The 27,515-nt window shown below is 40.3% G+C and overlaps 1 protein-coding gene across 1 annotated transcript; it reads left to right on the plus strand.

Annotated features, from left to right (window-relative positions):
* Positions 1 to 950: 950 nt before the first annotated feature.
* Positions 951 to 26,954, plus strand: LOC121945340. Its single transcript, XM_042489469.1, has 9 exons — positions 951 to 1,154; positions 5,549 to 5,684; positions 7,082 to 7,784; positions 9,834 to 9,972; positions 16,244 to 16,416; positions 18,462 to 18,611; positions 21,605 to 21,684; positions 21,730 to 21,813; positions 25,606 to 26,954. The coding sequence occupies exons 2-9, from the start codon at positions 5,640 to 5,642 to the stop codon at positions 26,872 to 26,874; spliced, it is 2,643 nt and encodes an 880-aa protein (XP_042345403.1). The 5' UTR covers positions 951 to 1,154; positions 5,549 to 5,639; the 3' UTR covers positions 26,875 to 26,954.
* Positions 26,955 to 27,515: the final 561 nt, after the last annotated feature.

Consider the following 27,515-nt stretch of genomic DNA (forward strand, 5'->3'; position numbering starts at 1 on the left):
TTAAAGCAGTGGTGTAATACTTCATGAAATAACTTGGTTATTTTTGGGAGTATCTGTACTTCACTTGAGTTTTTATATTTCTGTCAACTTTCATTTATACTCCACTGCATTTACACTAAGCACAGTAACTTAAAACAAAATATGGAAGACAGGGAGGAGGGACAGAGAAATTAACTTCTGAAAATTCTGATCATTTCTTATCTTAATACCAGCATATACTTGTACTTTTACTTTCAGTACTTAATTACTCAAGTAATATTCTAATAGGTGACTTCAACTCTACAAAAGTAACTTTCTGAAAAAAGATATCTGTAATCAAGTATGGCCTCCAAGTATCCACCACAGAGAAAAGGTACAAATAAATGCTGTTAATAAAAAAGCAAGTGGTCAGAATTTGACAATTATGAAGTTTATTCCTTTGTGACATACACCACTGTAAAAATGAAGCATACAGTACACTTGAAGAAAAATGTAGTCTGTATTACATTGTTACATTACAACACCAAGAGCTTGCCAGGGGGACAAATATGCACTGTACAATTTACAATATCCTATTACATTAACAATTTGTAATTTAAATAAATTCACATAATTTTCATATTTTATACGATATTGTGGCAAAGTGGCATCATATTGTTGATCTTATTTGTTTAAAATATTGTTGTCATCAGGTGTGTGACATGTTGGAGTTGACTGCAGTCTGTCTTTGCTCTCTGGGACAGGTCTTTTCTTTCAGCTTTTTGGCTGCTCGCAGCGCCTGTACCTTAATAACAAAAATAGACGCGCATTAAAATCTTCGCTTCGAGTGGAGTGACTAAACGGAGGCTCAGCTGATCGCGCTGGTTTCGGAGCGACGACAGGTTCGAGGGTTGACAAAAGATGAAAATGAGCAACTGGCATTTATGAGACAAGAAGCGAGGGAATGGTGGACTTGGGCCGATTTCCGGATCACGTGATGGACGCATAATCCCAAGTATATCCATAGAGTATATCCAAGTGGCGTGAGCCGACCGTAGTTGGAACAGTACACGCGCACTGAAATCTAACCAAGGCTGGCCTTGGTTCGGAAACAGCGGCTCACATGTCCGCAGTGGTGCTGTCTCCCTGCAGGTGCCGAGTCTGAGCCGCACACCGGGACCGAACGGGGCTGTGAGGTGAGTACCGGCACACTGGAGCCGCTGGAACCTTGTTTATGAGTCGCTGTTTAGGGGTTTGTGGGAAAATGTAAGCGGGTCCGTGTGACATTCCCTGAGGTTGTCGATGTGCTTGTGATGTAGGCCCGCTGATCCTGCCGGGGCGGGTTTATTTATTATTCTTTCATATTTGCTTTGTTTAAGGACTGATATTAACAGAGGAGACATATATCCTGCTGACAGCTGCTTCGTTGGGGGTCTGATGATGTGCACGCTGCTCAGGGCCACACTATTGTAGCATCCTCCAGTAACAGTCTGTACTGACAGAGATGTGGGTCTAAAGGCTCGTGAGCGGCAGGGATGGAGCTGGGTGCAGACAGGTGACCCACATCAACCTGCGATCACATTCACTGCTGCTCATCCTGAAAGCGTCGGAGGCTGCCTGTAGTAACGGCACACGACGAAGCTGTCTTCCTAATTGCATTTGTCCTAATTTAATGATATTTCCAGTCCAAGCGACCCAGCTGGTTCTGTGTGGTCTCAGCTGTGAGTGAGTGAAATGGTGTCGTCAGCAGGATTCACCAGCAGCACACTGACTGTGGGAAACAGAAAAGATGAGCAGCACGTGGATGTCAAAGGAAAAGGGCAATGTGTCCAAGCACTGCTGTGGAAGCAGACTTATACGCTGAACAAGAGGGATTCTCCTCCTGCTTTGCCTGGGGGCCAGTTTAGCAAAATGACAGGAGGGTAGGGGCCAGTAGCAGCAGCCCTTTACGTTTCTAAGATTTTAGGTTGTGTCTAGGATTTTAGGGTGTTTCCAGGATATTAGGACATTTCTAGGATTTTAGGCTGTTTAGAAGATTTTAGGTTATTTCTAGGATTTTAGGACGTTCCCAGGATATTAGGTTGTTTCTGGGTTTTAGGGTGTTTGTAGGGTTTTTGGATTTTAGGATGTTTCTAGGATTTTAGGGCATTTCAAGGATTTTAGCACAATTATAGGGTTTTAGGATATTTCTAGGATTTTGGGATGTTTCCAGGATTTTAGGCCCATTTCAAGGATTTTAGCACAATTCCAGGATTTTAGTTAGGGCTGGGTGGTATGGCTTAAAAATAATATCGGGATATTGCTTTAAAATGTTGCGATATTATTTTTAAGCCATATCGCCCAGTGATATATACGATACTATATATCATGAGATTTTTATATGTCCTTTAAACTAATGTTAACTACTAAAATAAAAGTCTGGAAGTGCCGATGTTTAGCTGTGGGCTTGAAGCCTCCAGTCAACAGTTGGCTGTTTAGCGTTAGCAGACAGTTAAACAGACACTGTGGCGTCTTTAATCATGAGGGTTCACTCACTGTGAGCAGCAACAAACTGATGGCACTCAAGTTCATGTATTACTAATTTTTGCAAGTCGCACAGGTGCTGTTCTCAAAATGCGACCAAGTAGTTGCGATTAGAGCTCTGCAGATAAACAAGTATCACCCGCTTACACTACCCCCACTGCCACTCATTAAGTTTGCTGTAAGCTGGAAACAAACTACTAGCTTTAGAGATAATATATTAATAGTGTTTGCAAATCGCAGTGCTCCAAAATGTGACTGGAGTCCTGCAGAATCCCTGCTCTGTGTGTCTGTGTGTGTGTGTCTGTGTGTGTGTGTCTGTGTGTGTGTGTGTGTGCGTGTGTGTGCGGTAGAGTGAAAACCAAAACACCGGTGGCTGATAAAAACAGCACATTTTATATGATGGTTTATCGATGGTCATGATAGAGTCATTTTATACATTGCATGAGGAAAACGCCACGATACATTGAGTATATTCGATATATTGCCTATCCCTAGATTTAGGATTTTTCTACTATTTTAGGATGTTTCTAGGATTTTAGGACATTTCTAGGTTTTAGGATGTTTCTCAGATTTTAGGGTGTTTCTAGGATTTAAGGAAGTTTCTAGCATTTTAGGACATTTCCAGGATTTTAGGCTGTTCCTAGAATTTTAGGGCATTTAAGATGTTTTAAGATGTTTCTAAGATATAGGGTGTTTCTAGGATTTTAGAGTGTCACAAGGATTTTTGGACATTTTTATTTTAGAATGTTTCTAGGATTTTAGGATGTTTTTAGGATGTTAAGACTTTAGGGGCTTAGTTAGGTCCTCTGTTGGTGGGGAATCCTCCACTGGCACTTTTTTGATCAACAAGCTCTATTTTGATGTTGTTTTATGCACTCTAGCACCCTATGTATACTAAATGTACAAAAACAATTCCCAGTGTGAATCACTTTATTACAAAAAAGTTTTTTTAAATGTTTTTCAACAGTGTTTAACTGGTGCTCTGTATAAGATATTGATAGCTGTGCGGAAAATGTTGGTGGACAGACTTAGTTTTGAGAAGAGAGATGGTTTTGAGTGCAGTGTTTCATTTTGCAAGAGATTTGTGGAGTTTTGACAAAATAGTTAAACCTGGAGCTGAGGTGGAGCAGGTGAACAGCTCCTTTGAATTACTGTCACTGAGAACCTATCTTGGTCACTACACATCACCACCCAGGTTAAAAAAGCACAGAAAAGGCTCTACTTCCTGCAGAAACTTAGGAAGGCTAAATTCCAGAGCAAGATCCTGGTTAACTTCTACAGAGGAGCAATAGAAAGCATACTGACTGCAAACATCACAAACAGGCACGGTTCATGCACGGCCCAGAACAGGAAGGCTCTACAGCGGGTGATTAAAACTGCTCAGAACATCACTGGTTCCCATCTACAGAGCATCTGTGACCTCGGTGAAGTGATGTCTGCACAGAGCCCAAAGGATACTGAAAGACAGCAGCCACCCCAGCCACAGTCTGTTAACCCTGCTGACATCTGGAAAAGATACAGAAGTATCTGCTGCAGAACCACCAGACTACGGAGCAGCTTCTTTCCCAGGCTGTGAGACTCCTCAACTCCTCCTTTGAGATGTAGCAGGATTTAGGATCACCTTTAGATTTAATTTCTTCTTGAACTATGTTTAGAAAAATGACAATAAAGTTACCTTTTACCTCTTCAGTTTTGTGTTTACAGTTTAAAGAAACAGAGCTCAAGTTTCTGGAAATGTGTGATTGGTAAAAACTGTAAGTTTGCTCAGGAAATACAGCCGTTTGTTAAGGAGGCTAGAGATGTCAGATGACAGGTTTTATGTGATAACTGATTCATTGTGAAAAATAAGAAAAATGCTTCAACTTGGGTGTTGTACATGTTCACATCATCAGTTAAAAAGAAAAATATTGTTTTGTGTTGTGTTTTTTAAAGAAATCAAACAAATTTCTCAGATTTCAGAGGTTTAAATGCTAGTAAAAGGCGTCTGAACGCACCACAACAAAACTGATGTCAATCCAGTTGTTAAAGGCTTAATGGAAGTCTTTCTGAAAGGCAAATTTAGTAAAAGGACCATGTGATAGCACACTGGAGCTGGAAAATGGTCTTTCAACAAAAAGTTCCTATTTCCTGTTGTGAATCAGTTTAGTCTTGATTATGGTTAGATATTAGTGTACTGACTGTAGCCATGTAGAACATGACCTTAGTTTACAAAGTATGAACATGTTTGGCTATGAGTTATAATTACATTACAGTGAAATAGTGAGCAGAATTCACTCAGATTTGAGTTATCTTAACTTTTACAGCTGAAAGGTGCTTATGGAAAAGTTATGGCTCACAAGCACAACATAAAATGACTGGACTGAATGTTCATAAAAAAGTGCATCTCCAAGTAGTGTGTGATGTGAGGCGAAAGTTAATGTGTGAGAAGCATCATTCTACATATAATGATTTAATTTCTACAATCTGGTTTCAATTCATCACCTCAGTTACCATCTACATCACCAGTTTATCCTGCCTCCAAAATGTTCATACACAGGGATCAGAGTTTCCCCACAGGTGCACACATTCTTCCATCAAGTTTGTTTCTCTAGATCACAACTTTTACATGGGAAGTGGCACACACCTTTATCCAGGGCTCATTTTGTGCAGATATAAATGAGACCCCAGGTCTTAGGAAGAGACCTCTGCAAATAATTCAGCTCTCAATAAAAACCTGCTGAATGTCAGGATCTTAAGTTATCAGAAAAAAAAAAGATGAGCACACTGATGATGAGCCTAGCAGCTTGTCCCCAACATGCCAAACAGCATCGCAGAAACACTTTTGGGTCACGTGAAACTGCTTTATTTAGGTTTTAATTACCTTGCCCATTTTTTTGGAGAGGAGGAGACCTGTGTGAATGATTCATCTCCCAGTAAAAACCTCCTGAACAATGAACACCAAAGCAAATTCAAGCAGGAGACGTTTAGACACCAAATCTCCCTAAACCTGACACACTGTTCCAATAAGGGGAAAAAATGTAGTAGAACACAAAGTTTTGTCTCATAGTTCTTTACTCCTCTCTTCCAGGACAAGAACGGTGGAGCTGACGTTTCCACACCTGTGGACAAAACAAAGAGGCTTCCATAATTCATGTGGCCATCAGCATCTGCTGGGAAAGATGAGTGCAGACAGACCCAAACGGAATATCATCAAAAAGAAATATGTAAGTGAAATCTCTTCTCTCGCTATGGTTTATACACTGACTGAAAAAGTTCCTACTATGTTGACTTCTTCAAGTGTTACGTTTTTCAGCACAGTGGATTTTAGTTGGGTTTTATGATGCCAATCAGAAGATTTAGATTAGACATAAAATCAACAACAAATTTGTACAGACTGACCTTAATTATTAGAAATGCAAATCCCATTGTTGTTCTCTAAGCAGCAGCCTGCATTTACAGCTATGAATTTACAGCTACAAGCGCTAACTCTAACATTAGTAGAGTAAACATCACTTGATCATCATCTGATAGAGTCAATAACAATTAAACAACTAGAGGATGCACTCACTGAGATTGTCAGAGGAAAAGACTTTTGCCGTTTCTTCAACTGGATTTGGCTAAAGCGTGATTTACTGTCTCTGTTGGTGATGAAGATGATCTCCAGTACAACTACATGTTTTTTGTTGTTAGGCCACTGATTGTTGCTGATAATGATCACAACACATACAAATGTTAAATATAAATAAATTGTATTTTTTGACGCTGGGGCTAACTTCAGGATTGACTGAGGGAGTTTGTCTGTCAAGGTGAGTTTGGGGCAGCAGATAGTTCAGACCATAGACTGTATATAAAGATAGACAACATGACAGCTCCCCCAAAGTGTAACTTTACAATCTGGATCGCCCCCTGGTGTCTGACTGCAGTATAGGTCATAAAACCCGCTCCTACATGTTAGTAAGTTGGACATAGGCCAACTAAAAACTGCACGCCAAATACACGCCAAATACATTTTTCCCCAAAGATGGTTTCTGTCACTGAAGGTAGCTCTCATCACCCTGATGTTGGTTCCAGTGATAATTTTTATGATCAGTTTGGTTTTAGTGACAGCTGTGACAGCCAACACATGCATTTACCTACACCCTACGCAATATTCTGTGGAATATTGCCACAGAGCAGACTCTGACATCATTCGAAAGAATAATGTCACCAGGGCAAGATAGCATCAGCAGTATATGGGATATTTTAGCTCGACTTAAGCATAGCAGGGCTAAGTGGGGGGGCAGACTGTGTGGTCCATCTTTATATACAGTCTGTGATCCAGACTGACACACAGAGAGAAACACAATGTCGAGCTCATGTGATCAGGGTGGTTTTACCAGGCAAAGAAACTTTACAATCAAATGAAAAAAAACAACAACCAAAAAAAAAACCCTCTGTAGATACTGTAGTGCCTTACGTTACTCATTTTATTCTCAGGTTGTTTAAATGTTTCCTTTTCATTTTGACTTTTGACTGTAGAAGGATCATTTCTAGTGTTTAATCAAAGTCAGGTCACAACAGGAGGACTAATCTGAGCTGCTGTGTGAGCTGAGGCTGATGCTCTCTGTGTCTGTGACTGCAGGACATCAGTGATGGGATGCCGTGGTGTGAAGAACGTCTGGTCCGCAAAGTTCTTTTCCTCTCCCTCAGGGAATTCAGAGACACCCACCGTGCCACACACAAACACACACACATACACACACGTGCACGCAAGTGCACTTCAAAAAATACACTCTGTCATACTCAGCGAAAGACACAGACACTACTTAAAACACACACAGAGAAAAAGACACGCACGAGACAGAGTGTACACACACCACAACAAAGAGTCACACACAGACCACCAAACACACACACACAGAAAAACACACACAGTGTAAAAAATCCACACATTTCAAAACATCTCCGCCCTCATGAACACACTAACAAAGGGCAAAAATCCAATTTAGCTCAGGACTCACACTCACCAAAAAATAAATGTACTCACACACCACAGAACATTCAGACTCAATCAAAACTGTGTGCAGGGAAGATCACACACACTGTGCAGCATACACACCTACAAGAAAACACACACGTGTTCCAGAAGAGTTCTGTGTCCACCAGGACACTACGCTCACACACAACACAAAACACACTGTCGCTGTTGAACTCCAAATACACTGAAACTGCAAAACACACACACACTTCTCAGCACAAACACTCACTGAAAACCACCCAGACACTGCTGAACCCCTCTGTCCCAGCCAGGACCCTGCGCTCACACACTCCCAGCAGCCTTGGCGGTCAGTACCATCAACACTCCTTCTCTCTTGTGTCTCACTCACAGCTGTGACTGTGCTGGTAGTGACTCTGCAGTGCTGCAGCTGCTGTACTTAATACACACTTGTGTCCAGTAGTAAAAGCATCATTGTAATCACTTGATGAACTGTTGAGCTCTGTGAACACAATGATGTGTGTGAAAAGTGTGTGACACATCCAAACATTGAGACAGGCTGGAAACAAGCCACACTTTCTAAAACAGTGTTTCCCAAGTGGTGGGTTGCAGTCCAAAAGTGGGTCACAGGTAAATTCTGAGTGGACCGCAAGTGCCTTGTGAATTTGTTATGTTTGTAAAACACATTTTATTTTAAAGTAACAGAAGCCACTTTTACACAGAGGTGGTGCTATAGGGACGTAATAAGTCCCTCGCTTTATACTGCTCCTGCATTTCCCACAGAACCAAATGATGGCGGCATGATTCTGCTCTAGTGTGTGATTATACACTGCGTCACTGCATCCCACATCAAGAGGCATGACGGGAGTGATGTGTAACACATGAGTGTCCGTCTCTAGTGTGACGTATAATATATGCATCAGCAGCACTTTCTTAACAATAACAAAGGCAAACATGTCAATCATAATCATTTACTGTTGTATGGCAGCTGATCTCGTCCTCTGCTTAGGAGGTAAGGAGCAGTTTGTAGGCATTTACAACCGCTGGTCCTCTTTGTATTAGCCACTATGCTAACAGCTGCTTTTTTAAAATTCTTGTGGTGGGGAGCACACGGCATCAAAACGTCACACCTGTGCCGCCCAAGATCATGGCTTTAGGTTTTACACAGACGTCATTGCGGCGCTGTTAATACCTCTGTTCCCGGCACAGAAATTCACAGACAACTCTGTCCCCCCTTCCTGCGATCGGACGTCATATAGAGAACAATGAGGCAGCAGAAGGTCGTGATAGTGTCGCTGTGAACAGGCAGTGAATCTCCAGCGTAGAGTTTTATTTTGAAGTACTGTCTCTTATTATTCCTCCGTGTTTTATTTCCTTGTGTTTTTAAGAATCTGTCAGCTCGGCTCATTTTTGAAATTGCGATTAATCACAGAATTTCCATAGTTAATCATGATAAAAAAAAATTTTAATCACGTTTTCAATTCCATTGTTTTGCTATTCAATACCGTTTTGAAGTACATATTGACAAGTTAAAGCAATTCTTATCAGACTGTCTTGATTAGGAATCAGATGACAACAAATACTGTCTGGGACTAGCTTAAAGTGGGCGTGTCTGTGAAGAGGAGACTCATGGGTACCCATAGAACCCATTTTCATTCAGATATTTTGAGGTCATAGGTCATTTTTGCATCAACAAAATTTAGCCTAACTTTGGAGCGTTATTTGTCCCTTTTCCTGGGAGACTAGCATGGAATGATTGATAGCAAGGGATTCCTCACGTCCTTCAGTTTCATATGCAACTTTAAAACTCAGATGTTCCAACAGGATTGTTCACAGGTGATTAACGCGATTTAAAAAAACAAAAGCATTATCCATGGGCCTAAATCACATTGTAATTAAAGTGTTAAAGCTGACAGAACTAGTTTTTAGCCGAAATGATTACATTTTGTTGAATAAAATTAAAGATGTGGTAATTAATCTAACGTGTTGGCCTTGAACCAGTGACTAAGGAGAAATGCGCACCCTGGGCCAGTTGGGGACCAACGATCTAACCCACTAGATTTGGAGGTCAACTAGCATGTCATTAGTAGCATTAACTGGCCTGTCAAAGTTGAAGCAGGAAGTAGAACTGTAAGCTCTGATGAAGCTTTACTATGCAGTTTGTCTTTTACCATTCAGTTTGTTTCCAGCCTGTCTGACTCTCTGACTGCTTATGTTGAATACACTTTTCACAGCTGCAACCGTCATGTCTTTTGGGCTGTAGTAAATATACTTTTTTTTGGTATATATGAAGTGTCATTGAAAGAAAGCTTTAATTTTAATATGTTTTAGCTGTGGCCAGCAGACACTAAACATTTTTGATTCATGTAAGTAATAAAGTTGTAACTGTTGTCTTCAGGCTCCTTGGTTAATGGCATCAGCCAGTGTCCGTCCCTCCTGTCAGCGAGTCCCAGCTGGAGTTGGTCCTTACAGACACCCCCTCAACAGCGCTGCCCTGCAACCATCCATCGTCACAAGGTCGACCGTGCCAGCAAGAGGTCAGCTGCTCCACAGTGGCTTTCTGCATGTGTGTTTGTATGTTCGTGCCTGTGTGTATGACTCGCCCTTATAGTGCTTCAGGGGTGACCTTTATCTGTAGGCTGACATAGAAGCTAGCGTCGCCCTGGTTCCCTCGTCAAAAATCCTGTGGGATATTTCCATCAGAATTTGGATCACTGCAGAAAAAAAAAACTCTTTGGCAAACAAACATTTATGATATTTACGAATTTTGTTCAGCAAGCACAAATGAAAACCACTTTCAGGATTTTTCAAGCCTGCATGCAATTACAAGAAGTAAAAAGCCAACGTTAGACTACAAACAAGTTACACTACGATCACATGATTTAATGTCACCAACAGGCTGTAAAGCTGTCATGCTGAACACAAGCATGTGTTCAGCATGACGTTCTATAGTCTCATTTAGCCACTTGTTAGCAACCACCTTTCTTTGCTTTATTTATTGTCTTTTTTAACAAATAAAATGCATTGACAATCAACTCCAACAAACACCTACACACATACATGTACACATATGTTCAGTATGTAGAACAGCACAAAATAATACAAGATAGTGAGACAAAGAGGGAGAGAAAGGCCCCAGTACGCATTCATATGTAGCATACATTGGGTCACAATAATATTACATAATCTTTAATATCCACTGTCCTTACTCCACCACTATATTATTTGTTGATGTCCTTCTGGGTTTTAAGACTCATTCTGGGGTTCTCTATAAACAGTTGGAGAAAAGGTGTTTAACACCTGCTAACACAATAAACTACAAACATAATACAAATCTGCAGCATTCAATGTAATTATCCCACAAACATAATACATTTCCCATAAATGTAATGGCAGTTGCCTACTGCAAATGTAATACGAAATGTCTTGCAAATGTCCAGAAAAGACATTTATATGACGTATGTAGTATAGATGTCTGTTCTGGACATCATATAAATGTCTTTTCTGGATGTCATTTAGATGTCTTTTCTGCATGTTGTATAGATGTCTTTTCTGGACTTTATAATGATGTCCTTTCTGGACGTCGTATAGATCTCTTTTCTGCATGTTGTATAGATGTCTTTTCTGGACTTCATATCGATGCCCTTTCTGGATGTCGTATAGATGTCTTTTCTGGACGTCATGTTGATGTCTCTTCTGGACGTCATGTTGATGTCTTTTCTGGATGTCGTATAGATGTCTTTTCTGGACGTCACGTTGATGTCTTTTCTGGATGTCATATGGATGTCTTTTCTGGACGTCATGTAGATGCATTTTGGGATGTCATATAGATGTCTTTTCTGGACATAGCATAGGTGTCTTTTCCAGACATCATATAGATGTCTTTTCTGGACATTTGCAGGAAATGGTATGGATTTATCACATTAAAAGCTGCAGATTTGTATTACGTTTGTGGTTTATTACTGTTGTAGGCTGTTATTACATTTGCAGGTGTTACAAGGTGTACTGTGCTGCCAGCTGCACTACACTGACAAAAATAATTACTAGTTCAGTGAATCTCACTGTTGCGCTCTTATTTATTTGTTTTATACTCACAGCTCAGTAATTGTAAGTGTAGACATCACTATAGCAGTTATGAGCAGTGTTTTGTTGTATCCTGGTTATCTGTTTGCATGACCTGAGTATGGAGTACTATCATGGATGTATAAAGAAAAATGGATACAAGGTTGACGGCGAGCCCCATTCATTCCTATAAAAGTTCCTCAGTAACTCATGAGTCCAAAAAGTTCATTTTCACTGATATACAGACATCACTTTCACAATGTAAGTCTATAGAGACAAGTCATTTTGGGTCCCATGGCATCACTTGATGCCAACCCTAGAAGTTATAAATCTACATTCAGCCACTGTTTAAAACTGGCTTCAAAGCCTGGTGCTGACTCTGGGGGCTAGAGTTCTGCTCAGATCAAAAACCAGGGCCCAGGTGCTCTGAAGTAATCTGATCTGATTTCTGCTATCGGATTGGATCAAATCCTGAAAATGGGTTGCTCAGAATATAAGAACTAAAAAAGGGTTCTGAAATCAGATTAGATCATGTAAGCAAATGGTTGGTTTAATGGGGAAACCTTCAGTTTGTGTTGTTCAAAACATTTTGGTAGGATTCTGATACCTTTGATCCAAAATATTACTATTATCCTGATCCCAGCAGAAGGCTGGATTCAGGGTGGCTCTCAGAGACAAATTATAATAAACCTTTTGGTAACACTTTCTATGAAGACCAGATCTACAATGCATTATGAAGGCATTCATAGTGAATTATAATGCATTCATAATGCTTTATGAATACACTCATAAACATACATAATGCTTACTGATGCATTATATCAATTGTCATAAACCATTATAGATTTGACTTATAATGATTTATAAGTGGAAAAGGTCTTATGGATGCTCTTGATTTGTTATAAACTAGAGGTTGAATGCCGGGGCTTATAATGCATTATAAATATTTATACTTATTCACACATCAACAATGAACTGTAGTAAGGACTCATAGTGTGATATAACCATCCATGCTGTATCATAAGTTATCATCGTATGTGTTAAGTAAAGTGAGGTACATATTTATGCATTTATAAAAATGTATGCTTCATCACAATGTTTCATTGTCAGCGTTAAGTTTAAGTTAAGTGCAATCATTTTCATGCATTTATAAGAATAAATTCCGTGTCTAATTGATAGAGGTGACGTGATTCATGCATACCATAAACTAGAATACTCAGAGGTCAGAGGTGGACAGAAACTGTTACAGCCCTTGAAACCTGCAGTAAGTACGCTATATGCTGTAGCTAGCTAGCTAGCTAACCACTGTCCCCATACCAAACAAGGTATTTGTAAGCTAGGATAGCCACTGGAATGTTTGCTATTATCCTACAAGCTAACTGTATGATTTACTGTAGCTGAAGATTGTTTGGTTCAAAAATACATGACTACTTGATATATGAATTTTGAAGCTAGTAATCTTTAAACAGTATGGTTGTTATCTCGCAGGCTTATGGTAAACAATCCAGTAGGTAATGTTAGCTTGCAGGAAACCCCTGCAGTGGTTAGCTTGCTAATTTGCAGCATACAGTATACTCACCAGGGATTTCAGAGCTGTATCTTTGTCCACTTCTTTCTTCTCCAGTGTTTAGTGATACAAATGGGAGGCCATGTCAAAGAGGTACTCTTTATCTCTGCTCATATCTACTTTGTTCCCCCTTTCCACAGGAGGACAGAGACTTTTTTTCTTAATAGAGTAGTGAAGGGATGACGTATTTTTGTAGACCAATTAGGAAGTTGGCATTGCACTGGATCCCTCGTCAAAAACCTTATGTGATTTTTGAATGGGATTTTAAATTATCGCCAAAAATTAGCTTTGTGATGAACATGAATTTATGAGACTTACACGTTTTGGTCAGCATGATAATCTTGACAGATGAACACCACTTTTGTGTGTTTTGAAGCATAAATAAAATTGCCAGAAGTGAAAAGCTATTGTTAGGCTATACACGAACTAAATCACGATTGCACGACTTGCACGACGGTACAACTACAAACACTGTAAAAACACATTAAAACACATTCGAAAAATAATATAAACAGCTAAATCTACAAGTTCGAGTGCAACTCTGTAAAGCTGTAAAGGCGGACAAGTGGGTTTAATGCTGTGTTAATGTGTGTGCTGTGATTGGCTAGTATCCTGTACTACTGTGCGGTGATTGGATAGTAAGCCAGTGTTACTGTGCTGTGATTGGCTTGTACTTGTTGCCTCTGGTTTTTCCTCTTTAGTCAGTTGAACAGTCAACATTTGAATATTTAGCTACATTTCTCTGGGACTGTGGAAAAGGGGACAAAGAGCTAAGAAGGGAATGAGATGTACTTTGTTAGCGTGGAGAAGAAAAAAGTGGACAGCGATTCCTGCAGCTCCTGAAATCCCTGGTAAGTATGCTATATGCTGTAAGCTAGCCAGCTAACCACTGTAGGGTCTACCTGTGAGCTAACATTAGCTACTGGATTGTTTGCTATAATCTTGCAAGCTAACTGTTTGAACTCAAAATTGCTAGCTTCAAAAATCATATCTAGCAATCTTCAGCTAAAACATATGTTTAGCTTGTAGGCTAATAGCAAACATTCCAGTGGCTAGTTTAGCTAGCAAATATACTATTTGATTTGGGGACAGTGGTTAGCTAGCTAGCTCACTACAGCATATAGCATACTCACTGTGGATTTCAAGGGCTGTAACAATCTAATTCTGTGGCTAAAAAACTCAGACAGTCAGAATTCAGTCTTCTAAACGTGTTTTCAAAGTATTATAGTTTATGGTACGCATTAATCACTTATGATGCTGCTATATTCATATAAATGCATGAAAATGATTACACTTTACTTAACACCTACAATGAAACCTTATAATGAAGCATAAATTATTATAAATGCATCAATGTGTACCTCACATACAATGATAACTTATGAGCCCCAGCATTCAACCTCTAGTTTATAACAAGTCAAGAGCATCCATAACACCTTTGCCACTTATAAATCATTATAAGTCAAATCTATAATGGTTTATGACTATTGATGTAGTGCACCAGTAAGCATTATGTGTGTTTATGAGTGTATTCATAAAGAATCATGAATGCATTATAATTCACTATGAATGCCGTCATAATGCATTATAGATGTGGTCTTCATAGAAAGTGTTACTTCAAACTGGTCAAATATACATTAATTTATTTGCACATGAGTTGTTTGACCATTACAGTGATAAAGTTAATCAAATAGATGTTATCTTTTAATTCTTTAAGGTGTTTTGTCTCCAAAAAATAATCCCCCAAATAGATGTCAATGTTAAACAAAAAGGATTTGTGTGATTTGTGATTTGTTTTGCTCTCTTTGGTGACACCTGTGGTAATGTCAGTAATATAAACTGTAAGTCTTGAAAGCAGACGGATTAATTCATTCATATCAGATATTTAGTTCCTAAAACTGCAAATACATGTGTTTTCATCAGTGGTCCATAGCCTCAGTCACCACTGTGTGACCTCATTCAGTGATAGATATAATAGAGGTTCATTTTAATGGAAATCTTCCAGGTAATTACTTAATTTTAACTTTCATTTATCCCTTTATATTCTAGACGTTTCTAACAGTTGCGTGCCCCAATGCTGTTATCTGTCTCTTCAAATAAAACACTTTAAGTGAGCCCATGCTGCTCCCCTGCCTGCTCCTTACAGAGCCATTTGTTTATCTGGATTTGGTCATCTTGAAAAGTCTGTATTTTGTTCAGGGTGATCCAATCCAATGTTGCTTTGAAAAACTGGTGCACAAGTAAGATGGATTAGCTGATCATAGTAAAACATGGATTTCCAAATCAGATTAAATTTTTTGAACAACTGAGCCCAGGATGTGGAATGAAAACACCTGATCCAGGTTTCTAATGACTGTCTGTCAGTGCAGTGATGTGAGCAACTGCTCCATCAGCTAGAGGAGCTCTCTCTTATTTAGCCTCCCTTCATTAATGCAAATGGGGCGGCCAAATAATAGAAACACCTGTCATTATAATGCAAGACAGAATAACAGCACTACAAACTGCATCATCTGAAATGACTGTTCAGCTGAACAGCTCTCAGCTTTGATTAAAGCTTTGTAGCTTTTAGGGTTGCAGTGATATTGTGGTTTTAAGATATGCTGTGATATGACAGTTGACGATTATCATTTCCTGTACGTTAACGACAATGAAAGAAATTGCTTTTTATACTTAATTAGCCCTGTCAAAAAATTGGGTTCTTAATTATAGTGAAAAGGCATTTGTTTAACCAAAACTAACCCTTCTCTTTTCATTGCTTTGGGGTCATTCTGACTGATAGCAATAATTCTGCAATACCGTGATACTGTGAACCGATGATATTTTCTGAGACGGTTGTCATACTGTGAAAGTCTCATAGTGTTGCAACCCCAGTAACTTTGTATTACGTGTCTTGTTTTATGTAGTTTGTGAGAAAATGTGGTTTAAGTTAACTCTGCTACAATACATCATTAGGGAGCACTTGTGTTTAATTTTGTACATTGTCTTTTACAATAAAATACATTAGTATAAGCATAGATAAAGTAACCTTGGAACCCTCATAAAAGAATTATTGACTGTCGTATTTAACTGCATTATTTTGTGTGCCTAATAAAGTGGTGTGTGTGTGTGTGTGTGTGTGTGTGTGTGTGTGTGTGTGTGTGCACGCGTGCATGCGTGCGTGCACGTGCGTGCATGCATAGACCAAGGGTGCAAGCGCAGAGGAAGTTTGCCCAGTCTCCTCCCAGCTCTCCAGGATCTCCAGTGTCTATAGCACCAGCACGAAGTAACCACAGCCACAACCTGACCGTAGTCACCTGTCTGACAAGACGCCGACCCAAGACTGAGGACTTCCTGTCTTTCCTCTGTCTGAGGGGTAAACTACAAGCACATATGCCAACCACACACCATAGTGGTTAACCATTTAAACCACTCAGGGTGGTAAAACAACTGACAAGCAACAATTCAATAAAACACATGGAAAATACATAGAAAAAAGTACAAAGAAAACAGTGATGCCGAGGCCATTACAAAATATCAGACATATCTCAGATGATGATAACAGTATATCAAAATTTTTCATCAAAAGCAGTAAAAAAGTAACTCCTGTTATATTTACAAAAACAACTGATATATTAATAAACATATTTTCATTTATACAGATATGTGTGTCTAGAAAAACATACATATACATACACAGCAAATGCCCTCAAGATACAACCAGCATTATTTATTTGAGGGGAAATGTTCGATTTTATGCTCTTAAGTCAGACCTCTGGGTGTAAGAGTTTGAAGAGTAAAAATATGAAAGCTTACCCTTCAAAGTAAGAGTCAGTATGTTTCCATGAACAGTTAAATGGGGCTATGGTTACAGCTCCACTAGGCCATTTAATTGGACTACTGTCCAATACAAGCACGGCTATATAAAATGGATAGCAGAGATGGAATTACAGTCAATTTATCGTCCTATCATGAGCTTTAATAATCTTACAACAGATGATTAAAACCACTGATGCCATGATTTTTCAAATTAAATACTTAAATCAAAATATTAAAAACTAAAAAAAATGTTGCCTCGTCTTTCCACCAAATAACAGAAAATGTAAACATGCTGCGTGTTTGAATCACCTCCTCCTCTAAGAGGTCTGACATACTGTATCTCAGAGAGGCCACAGGGTGATCAGCTGCTCTGAAAAGCACTGCCATACTCTGCTGATCCTGGTTCTGGATGCAGCTCCTGGGTTCTGCTATTCTGGTTTGTAGTGCTTTTTGTCTTTTTCCTACATATGTTAAACCACATGGACATTTGATGAGATAAATTACATTCCTTGGGGAGAACGGTAAAATGCCTTTTATTTGTTATTGTTTTTCCTGTTATCAGGTGAGAGTATGTAGTACATGTGCATGTGACAATGCCATGAGTGTATGAGTCACACTGGTATTTTCTGATAGAAGATCAAAGGAAGTGGTATTATTAGTGGGGATGAGATCAGATATTACCAGCATTTGTTTGAAGTTTGAGAGGTGTTTGAAAACTATTTTGGGTTTATCATTAAAGTTATTTTTAAGTCGTGGATCAGAGCTCAAAATGTGCCAGTGATTTTCAAAATCTTTCCCAAGAACATATAGCACCTGGGACCATAGTTTGTCCACCCTCTGCCATGTTTTTTTGACCAATCTTGCTTATTTATAACAGAAATGTGTATCTCAGTAAAGTGTTTCTCTGAATGCCATATTTCTGTTTTTCACATTATTCAAGTCAGCAAAAAAATCCATCATGGCGGACTTTTAAGATTCAACAGGCTTTTTGTAGAGCACATTGAGCTGCATATGTGTGCCAGATTTCAACTCAATCTGACTTTCGTTGTGAGGGGCGTGCCTTTTCAAAATGATTTTTTGTGTATTAATTTGACCACACCATGTCATATATTGGTGTAAAATTCTAAAGAAGCATTTTCACATAACTTTCAGTTATTTGGTCAAGTTTTGTGTTTCTAGCTCATTCCAGCTCAAGGCAAATTGATCAGTGTCTGTCAACAAATAGTACGCCAATAAACCGGCACAAACTTAATAGGGTTCTGCTTCATTGGAGCTTAAACCCTAATAATAATAAACTAGCACAAACTCAATTGTTTTGCCCATTAGGAACTTGAACCCTAACAATTATAACAAATTGATGCAAACTGAATAGGGTTCTGCACTTTCAGAGCTTAAACCCTACTAATTTGGCACAAAATGGGTAGGCTTCTGCTCATTTGGAGCTTAAACCCTGACAATAACAACAAACTGGCACAAACCTTAACCTTAGGTTCTGCCCTTTTATGACTTAAAGCCTAAAAACAACTGAGTTGCATAAGAATCCCACAGTTCTTTGTGGTAGCCATACCACTGTAACTGAACGCACTTTCTCCTTCACTTTAGGTTCAGCAGCGTTACCTAGCAACATGGCCTATTTAGCAAGTGGACGAGCGAAGGAGCCAGCTGGCACTCAGCATCGTACTTCCTGTCTCTCCACCAATCACAGGACTGCAGCTAAGGGGAAGAACATTAGCCAGTTGAGCCGAACATCAGGTATTCATCCACTGCCCTTTCTGTGCATCTGCCTGTGAGGTGTAGAATTTCATGTAGGGGCGGATTTATTTACTTAACTACTGTCACAACAGTCTAAATGAGCATGTTATATATTTCAATACTCAAAATGAAAGAAAGGAAAGAAACATGGTCCACAGGTATGTGAACACAATGACAACCCCCGCCACAGCTGGTAATGATTATACTTCACATGCCTCTTATGCATCAGTGGAGGTAACAGAGGTCAGTCCTCAAGGGGGCTATACAGAGCTAATCAGAGTGTTGCAATGATCACAGTGATAAACAAACAAGCTGTTTGTGGAGGGACGTGTACTAATGTACTTTCTGCACAGAAAGAAAAATAAAGAAAACAAACAACCCATTATACAGATCTGTTACTGCCCCCTATTAATTAAAATATAGGCTAATTGTTCCTCCTAAATATTAACATTGATTCTTATTCTTTATTATGTAAGTTAAAAAAAAAAAGCATGTCATTGAGTGCCAAATAACTGATTGATTAAAGTGGGCTGCTGGCATACCATTATTAGTTTTACAGGGAGCAAAAAGCGATGTGACTAACAATTGTATTTATGAGTGCTGAACTCATAAACAGTTAGTATAATCAGTATTCAAGGGGCCAGTATAGAGCCATTCACATCTCATCCTGTTGTGACTTTTTAATAAAGTTCCCTCCACATACCTCTCCATCAGACTGTGCTGGATGTTGTCAGGTGACCCAAACAATAGCGGAACCTGGAAACTGGATCTCCAGCCAATATCAGATACAAGACGATGAGTGACTCATTAACTTGCTGGCTGCAGAAGCATTACTGGAAATAACACCACCCTTTCCAGGCTCAGTCCCTCTGCCATTGTGGAGCCGGAGCTGCCAGTCTGAGACCAACCCATGAGGAATATTCCTGACCCAGGCTTGGTGCTGAGCTCAAGACACAGAATTGTTGCATTCCTGTTATTTCAGAGCCCTGGATGGTTGTCCAGTGTCAGAGGAGACGAGGTAGGAACCCCTCCTGTACTCTTCCATCTGGGTCTACACACCCTGACAACAGGTTTGAAGTGTTGGGGAAGCTAGAGCAACTCCATGGACAACTACATCCTGGAGCCTTCAGTCATTCTAGTGCAGCTGCTTCCAAGAAAAAGTGGAGCCCCTCAGTCTGCAACTTCTGGTCCCCATGAACTGCACTGGCACTCCAAACCTCAAATCTCCAAAGTCATTCAGCCATCGACACAAATGACAGCACTGTGCCAGTGACATCTATGTGTTTGGTCCCCACATGTGGTCGTGGTATTGGCTGCCTCAGCAGGCTGCTGTCACTGCACAGCTGGCTTTTATTGACAGTTTTAACCTTGGGAATGAAAGCAGTTATTCGGAAGTGATGGCATCCATCCAAACTGGCAAGGGCCATAAATACTGTCCAGGAACGTTTCATATTGTGTCACCCACCCAGGAATTCTATTAGCTTGCACCCGAAACAGTCCCCTGACACCCACCCACTATGACCAGTCTATTGAAGTTCCAGGGGACTAAGCACTAGTCCAATGTGTTCTTCATGTTCCGCTTTTGCTGCTGTCAAGACCCTCTAGCAACCCTATTCTCCAATTGATGACATTGCTATTTACAATAGCTCTTGGATGTTAAACACAACTTGTAACCTAAGTGCCACCCAGTCCAGTTACAACACTGACAAACTGGTTTGGACACCACCCACCATCTGGACAGTCATCTCTACTGTCTACAACCCAAGTGATCTATAACAGCAGGCCTTACTGTGCTGAGCTCAGGGGGGAGCTAATACCTGCAATGTACATCACTTTAAAGGGAAATCCGCTCATCTAACATTGCATCTAAATGCTACTCTCAAACAAACTGGCTATCTAAATATAAGATTGCTTTGCAGCAAATCTTAAATAAAATAATGAACACAGTTTTGGAAATAAGTTACTTTTTGTGGTAACTGAGACAGTGTTATCCAGAGCTGGGTCTGCTGCTTTAGTGGACATTACACTGCCTGCTTTACACATTTCCATCTACCTCAACCCTTGAAGTGCTCTCTCATTTCCTTTGGGAATTTTTATTTCATTTGAATAGATTGAGTTCCTTAATCTAGTCGATGCTTTAATTTTTATACTGTCAGTTAAACAAGCTACACATTCCAAAGGTCATATTCTAGACTTGGTGCTTATTTCTGGTTTCTGCACAGAGAATGTCAAGTTTGTAGATGTCTTTCTATTAGACCATAAAGCAGTTATTTTTGAAGCTCCTTTGCCATCTTCTTTAATTTCACAACCTTACAGCACCACTTGGTCCCACATTTTTAATGATCCTCTTTTCAAAGTCACTGTCTTTCTATTCTTGACCTCATTGCTCCTGTAAAAACTCTATAGCTAAAATCAAACTCATTTCCATAGCTTAATGATCACACTGCATCTCTGAAACAGCAGTGCAGAAGATTTCAACACAAATAGAACAATAGAACAAGTCTGCTGCCTTTCACACTATACAAAGAACATATAATAAACTTACAGTGAAGATCAGCAAGATCAGCATATTTCTCAGATATAACTTCCGCAAACAATCATAACCCCAAAGTCCTTTTTGATATCAACAACTCTGTTCTTAAGGGGTCCACCAGTACAGACCTAGAAACAGGTCATGATTTTGAGAATTTACTGCTTGTTTTAGTAATAAGACAAAGAGCATTCAATGCCAGATTTCACCTGATCCAAGAAATCTACTCACCATCAATAATAATCTTGTCTCCCTCACCCAGTTTCAAATCATTAACATCTCAGCATGAAGTGTAGCTTGAAGCATGTGTGTTTGTGGACTTGTGTGGACCATGTTTCTGGCTTCATGATTGAGGCAGGGGTGTAGGTTAATTCATCCAACAAAATGCTTTAATCACATTTTTCTCTTTACTTAAATAAAAATATTTTTCTGTCTCTGTGCATCTGTGTTCTGCGACCCACAGCGCAGCAAGACTCAAGGTCTTTGAGAGGGAGGCCTGGAGGCTCTGCAGCGGTCACTTCCCTCTGCCCTCTAACTGCCAGGGCACAGAGAAGAAGGGAGAGAGAGAGAAGAGAGGAGGAGAAGCAGAGGAGGAGGAAAGAGGGGATGGAGGAGGGCAGGAGAGTAGGATCTGAGAGACACCTCCTGAGACCTCGCCAGCTCTCCCTACAGGTCAGGAGGACTAACAAGGTCTGATCATCCTTTCTCTATGCTTCTCTATCTGAAAGTTCTGTGTGTGCTTGTATCATCAGTATCATGAAGATTGAATATGACAATGTAAGATGTGCTCTTTTTATCTTCTGTTTACAAATTTAAGATTTCAAAGCCTCAAAAGTAAAAATGTAGCCTTTTCATCACATTCATCTCAGGAATCATTCCGGTATAATCCTATATGTCACCACAGGCAGGAGCACTGGCAGAGGGTGTAGGGTGTGCAGAGGGTGCACAGGATGAGGGTGTGCAGAGAGTGCAGGGTGTGCAGAGGGTGCACAGTGTGCAGAGGGTGCAGAGGATGAGGGTGTGCAGAGGGTGCAGGGGGCGCAGAGGGTGCAGAAGATGAAGGGTGTGCAGAGGGTGAAGGGGGTGCAGAGGGTGTGAACACACCTTGGCCCTGAGGATTCCATCAGCAGTTTTCACACACAACACAAAACATTTGTACCAATGCAATAAAATTAAAGATGACAGCTTTATTTTCATTACTTTTCATTTATAAAGACAACACACATTAATCAACAGTTCTCTAAATGTGCCAGTGTTAGCCAACTGGCTAATTTTCAAGTGCAGTTCTTTGGCTAGATGTTTTAAAATCTATAAAATGATGAAATTCACATAACAAAGACAGCAGGATTCCAATAAGACAGCAACAGCTACAACAAACAGGGGATCCTCAAGACACAACACAAGCCATATAAAGCAACAAGAAACAGCAGGACATTAGTGCAAAACAGTAAAACTGCAACAACAAACAGCACAAATAGCCATGCAAGCAGCATGAAGCAGCATCACTCAGCTAAGCATTACATGCAGACATGCAGAGCAGCAATAGCAACTTCACTTAATAAAATGTTAAAAGATGCAGTTACGTGCTAACATTATGTTCATATGCACTAACACACAGTCCATAATCAAAACTTCAGCTGTCAGGAGATGAGCCATGACCAAGACATGACTCTCATCAGTGTGTATGTTTGTGTTTGTGTATTAATAGATTTAGGTTGTTTGTGTCTGGGACCCAAAGATGCCAAGACAGAGTTTGGAAAAGTTTACCAGAGTTTTACCAGAGTAAAAATGAATTAATGAGCAAATGGCAAGCAACATCAGTGGAGGCTGGCAGGCAGGTTGGCATGGGAGGTTCACTCGAACAGGTGAAAAAAACAGTGAGAAGTAGGCAGGCTGTAGCGTTGGTGTGTCACAGGCCAGAACTGCACGAGAGAACAAAAGGCGCGAGGGAAATCAAAAAAGTCAACTAGTAAAGAACAAAAAATCAATGTGCATGAGAATCCATGAGAGAAAAAATAACAGGAAGCATACGATGAGGACACAGGGTACTGACTGCAACGGAGTGATCTGGCACTGAAGCATAGTCTCAACAAGGTATAAGAAGGCAGTGTTGATTGTAAGAAGGAGGAACATGTGCGCCTCATCAGAGTAGACAGCCACGCCTACCGCTGCACACACACACACACACACACACTGCAAACAAAGGACTGGGGGAGAAAAAAGGTGGAGAACACAGAAAAACACACACACAGCTCAAAGACTAAACAAAACCATAACATTTACACATTTATAGAAGTCAAAAACCACTGTGTTGGTCATGTGTTGTGTTTGTGTGCAGTATGAAATTAGTAAAAACTATGAGGACTGTCTTTGAATGTGTGTCTGTTGGCTGCAGCCACTTGGTGTTCTATAAATCTGTGGACTCTATTAACATAGCAGCAAAACAATAGCTAATAGCTTACATTATATGTGACTGAGTGGCTCCAAATCAGTTCTAAATGTTAAATGATCTAATGTCTCAATACACTAAATAAAGTGTGCCACCACATAGGCCACAGAGAGCACACTAGGATTGTAATGGTATGAGATTTTTCCCAGTGTCATGGTATATGGTATTACACAATTATTAATGTTGTGAATTATAATGACCCCTAAAGGATTGAAAATATAAAAATGAAGAAGCTCATTTGGATGTGGGGCCTAACTTACTTGTCAAATGTCAAATGACTGTGACAGTCAGTGGAATTACACTGACCAGATCCGTCACGTGATGCTCACAGGACCAGAAGGACTTTTCTCCACTGACTTACATCGGGACAGAGACATCTGTAAATCAGTGGATAATTTTTTTGTGAACGTCAAACCCCCGCGAAACGACTAATTTCACTATCTGGACTTAAGCCATCCAGTTTTATAACATTTGGAAAGTCTAAAAGAGCTGCAAGATCAGTTTTTTAGACCACCATTCAAGCTAGCAAAGCACTAAACCAGAAGTTAGTTGCTCCATCAGCGGAAGTTACCCACACAGGCACACTCGACTGTGCTCCGCTGCAGTTAGTGTTTAGTGTGCATGCCTCATGGGCCCATAGAGCCAGGTATTTTACACTAAAAAAGAGCTTTTCTTTACTTCAATGCAACAGGAATGAACGGGTCCCCGCCTCCATTACTGCATCCAGACTTTAATACATGCATAGGGGAAGTTTGGTGTGTGTTTCTTTATGGGGTCAGAGTATGTGTGTAAGTCAGGGGTAACTGAACAGATGGATAACGCAGATGAAGCCAAAGTGATCCCACACAGCTGATTTGATTTTTTTTGTGCCACTACATGTGTGTGTGTGGTTCAAGCTTAAGAGTCCTACAGATAATTGGGGAGAAAAGGAGATGGCCATGTGCCTTTGAGATTTTTGAGATTTTCGAGATTTCGGTGGCTTTTTAAAAAAAAAAAAAAAAGAAAAAAGAAAATGTACAGGGTATGATAATTGTCAGTTTACATACCACATTATACCGTGAAACTGGTATACCGCTACAACCCTAGTGCACACCTCTTTATTTAGGCTTTTAAGACTCAATATTATGTAAATATTTAAATCATAAGTTGTTTTGTTAATCACTTCCATGTCATATGAAGCAAAGTCTCATATTGAGTACTTTCACTGCTGCACATATAGTACATGAACCAAGACAGCAGATTGCTTGGAGACACCTACACAGTGTGTGTACCAGACTCAACGCTCTGCACTGGTTGTTGTGTTCTGTAAAGATAGGACGGTGTGTGTTGTATGCCCTGGTATTTTTATGCTGGTGATTATATAAGACGTGTTCTCTAAATGCCTGTTGCACCCCCTGCTGTGTCAGTATCTCCCTTGTTATTTATTGTCAGCCATTTTTGTTTAATTGCTAATTGCATTATTTGGGTTTTAGCCTCCTTTCTGGGTCCTTCTGGTAAACCTATAAATGCCATTTGCTGACTCATTGATGTTTCTTGGTATATAACTTCTACCAACTGTAAGTGCAAAACCATTGGCAGGAATGTGTATCACAGCTATAGAAATAGTTGTGTTGTCAGCCACATCGGACACCAGAAATGTTGGTTGGTGTTCCAGACAGCTGTCAGAAAAAGGGGATAAAAGAGACGTCTTCAGACAGTCTCTACTGGAAGATGTTTGAAATGTTGTACTTAGTTGTTCACATGAAGAGCTACAAGAATAGTTGTTTCAAGAATGGATAAAGAGAGCCAGAGAAAGTCTCAGCTGACCAATGACAGTTATTCAATCGTTTGGCAACCATCTTTAAGAGGCATACTGGCAGTTTAAGTCATGTCTGTATTTGAGCAATCAAATTAAACTTCCCTTAAGCTGATTATGCTGCTGTTTTACTGGGCCTGTGAAGAACAGCAGTCCATCTGTTTACGCAATCATGCTCATAGCTGGCCTTAACGTGAGCTATAATGTTCTTCTGTTGCAGGTTGCCCTGATGACCGGACTCTCTGAACAAAGACCCTCCTGTGTCGGCTCAGTTCCTTTCTTAAAGCCTAGCACAGGGGTGGGCAGCAGATGCTCCCCCAAGCCCTGCAGAAGGCCTAGCAATACCTGTAAACCAAGATTCCAGGAAAGCAACAACAAACACCTCTCCAGGCACAGCAAACAGCAACTGCCTCGCAATCAGCACCTTCCTCTTCCCCACCCCACAGTCTCTAACTACTATAGCAACCCAAAGAGCCTCAGTTGTCTCCAGAACTCAGAAAAACATTCAAGCAGGACTTCAGATCAGATAGCATTGACCAATGGCTCAGTCATCAGACAGCTGAGTGAGAACCCTGGGGTCCTCAGGTTGTCCAGAAGAAGGAGAGGCCTCCCACCAGACACCAGCTCTAGCCTCCGGAATCACGTATCTTCAGACAACAACTCATCAAAGAAGTGCCGGACAGTGCAATACGAAGAAGGTGATGTCCCATTGATGGACAGTGACTGCCATATAGGTGAGATACCACTGAGGAAGACAGACGGTGCTAAAGACGTTAGAGAGGGGTATGTGAGTAATACTGGTGAAATTACTGGTAGTCGTGATAAGGAACTTAGACTAAATAAATGTGGCCATGTTGGAGAGATAAGACCAGAGAGGGGCAGTCGTATTAGTGAAGATCTACAGGACAAGGTGAATGTTAGAAAATTGAGTGTGACCAACGTCGCTGCTCCGGAGCCTTCTCAAGAAACGGTCAACTTTACCAACATCATCACAAACTATGACATCAGCCCTGTCAGTGAGGTCATATGTAGACATGTGAGAGATAAAAGGCTCCAGAGGAATCAGCGTGCTTCAGCCACAGTCCCTAAGCTAATAAGCAGGACCACTGATTCTAGGACTGTTACCAGAGCTGCTAAAGCTAGGACCACTCAAACTAAAGCTGCTATCAACTCAGTGACATCAATACACATACACACTGACCCACCAGCCACTTATCCTGCCAAGCACACTGCTAAAGGTACTAACAAAGGTGCTAGCAAGGACATTACCAAGTGTACTTCACCAGCCAGCAGTTACTCTGTCCACAATTCCAAAGGTGCTGCAAAAGATGCTTTAAAGGGTACCACAGAGGACTCGAGAAAGGACAGTCCGTCAGTCAGTAGCTGTTCTAGCACTTCCAAGGGCTCAACAAAGGGCCTTAACCAGACCAAGTCTACTACCTCAGCCATCAAGACCAGGTCCAGCCCTAGAATCCTTCTGAAGCGCTAACAAACACCTGGGCCCACATTCACTATTTGCTCTATTTAGAATTGTTGTTGAAGAAAACAACATTGAATACTGTTGATCATTAGCACTGCATGGTGATGGTTGTCGGCTGGTAGGATAGTAACATAGTGACTATGTACTGTTCTTTGCGTTTGTCAAGGGTTGTCGGATCATTTTAATTCAATATAGATAAAATGAATCATGAAGAGACAAAGCAGAATGGCAGACACCTTGTATAATGGATTGTAGAGTGAAGAGTCACTGTTTTTGGATGCTTCCCTGCTGTGTCTGGAAAAGTAGCTTGATATTTTTGTATCATTACATTCACTTAGAAAAGGCACTGTTTTATCAAAGCACATAGTTTCACTGGAGTCAGTCTACTGTACAGTTTTCAGTAGGTCACTGAAACCTCATTCCCACTGCACAAAAAAACACAATACCTGCTGCCATCTGGCTTTTTAATGCAATGGCAAAGTGTACAATCGCATTCACACCCTGGTCAACAGTGTACAGTAGATTTGTGCGGCATTGATGGAAACCAGCACGATGCAATGACATGCCACCACTGATTAGCCTCTGTCTCCACCTAAGCAGCGCTCAAACATCCATCCAGTTTAGTCTGCACTGAGTTTAAAGGACAGAAT

The sequence above is a fragment of the Plectropomus leopardus genome, chromosome 7 (genome assembly GCF_008729295.1).
Source record: "Plectropomus leopardus isolate mb chromosome 7, YSFRI_Pleo_2.0, whole genome shotgun sequence".
Classification (NCBI taxonomy): domain Eukaryota; kingdom Metazoa; phylum Chordata; class Actinopteri; order Perciformes; family Serranidae; genus Plectropomus; species Plectropomus leopardus.

What these genes read in the sequence shown, in the direction of transcription:
- LOC121945340 (XM_042489469.1), top strand. Translation starts at nt 5,640, where the DNA reads ATGAGTGCAGACAGACCCAAACGGAATATCATCAAAAAGAAATAT. An exon ending in CACTCCCAGCAGCCTTGGCG is followed by an intron (nt 7,785 to 9,833) that starts GTCAGTACCATC and finishes TGTTGTCTTCAG; the next exon opens with GCTCCTTGGTTAATGGCATC. An exon ending in GTCTTTCCTCTGTCTGAGGG is followed by an intron (nt 16,417 to 18,461) that starts GTAAACTACAAG and finishes CCTTCACTTTAG; the next exon opens with GTTCAGCAGCGTTACCTAGC.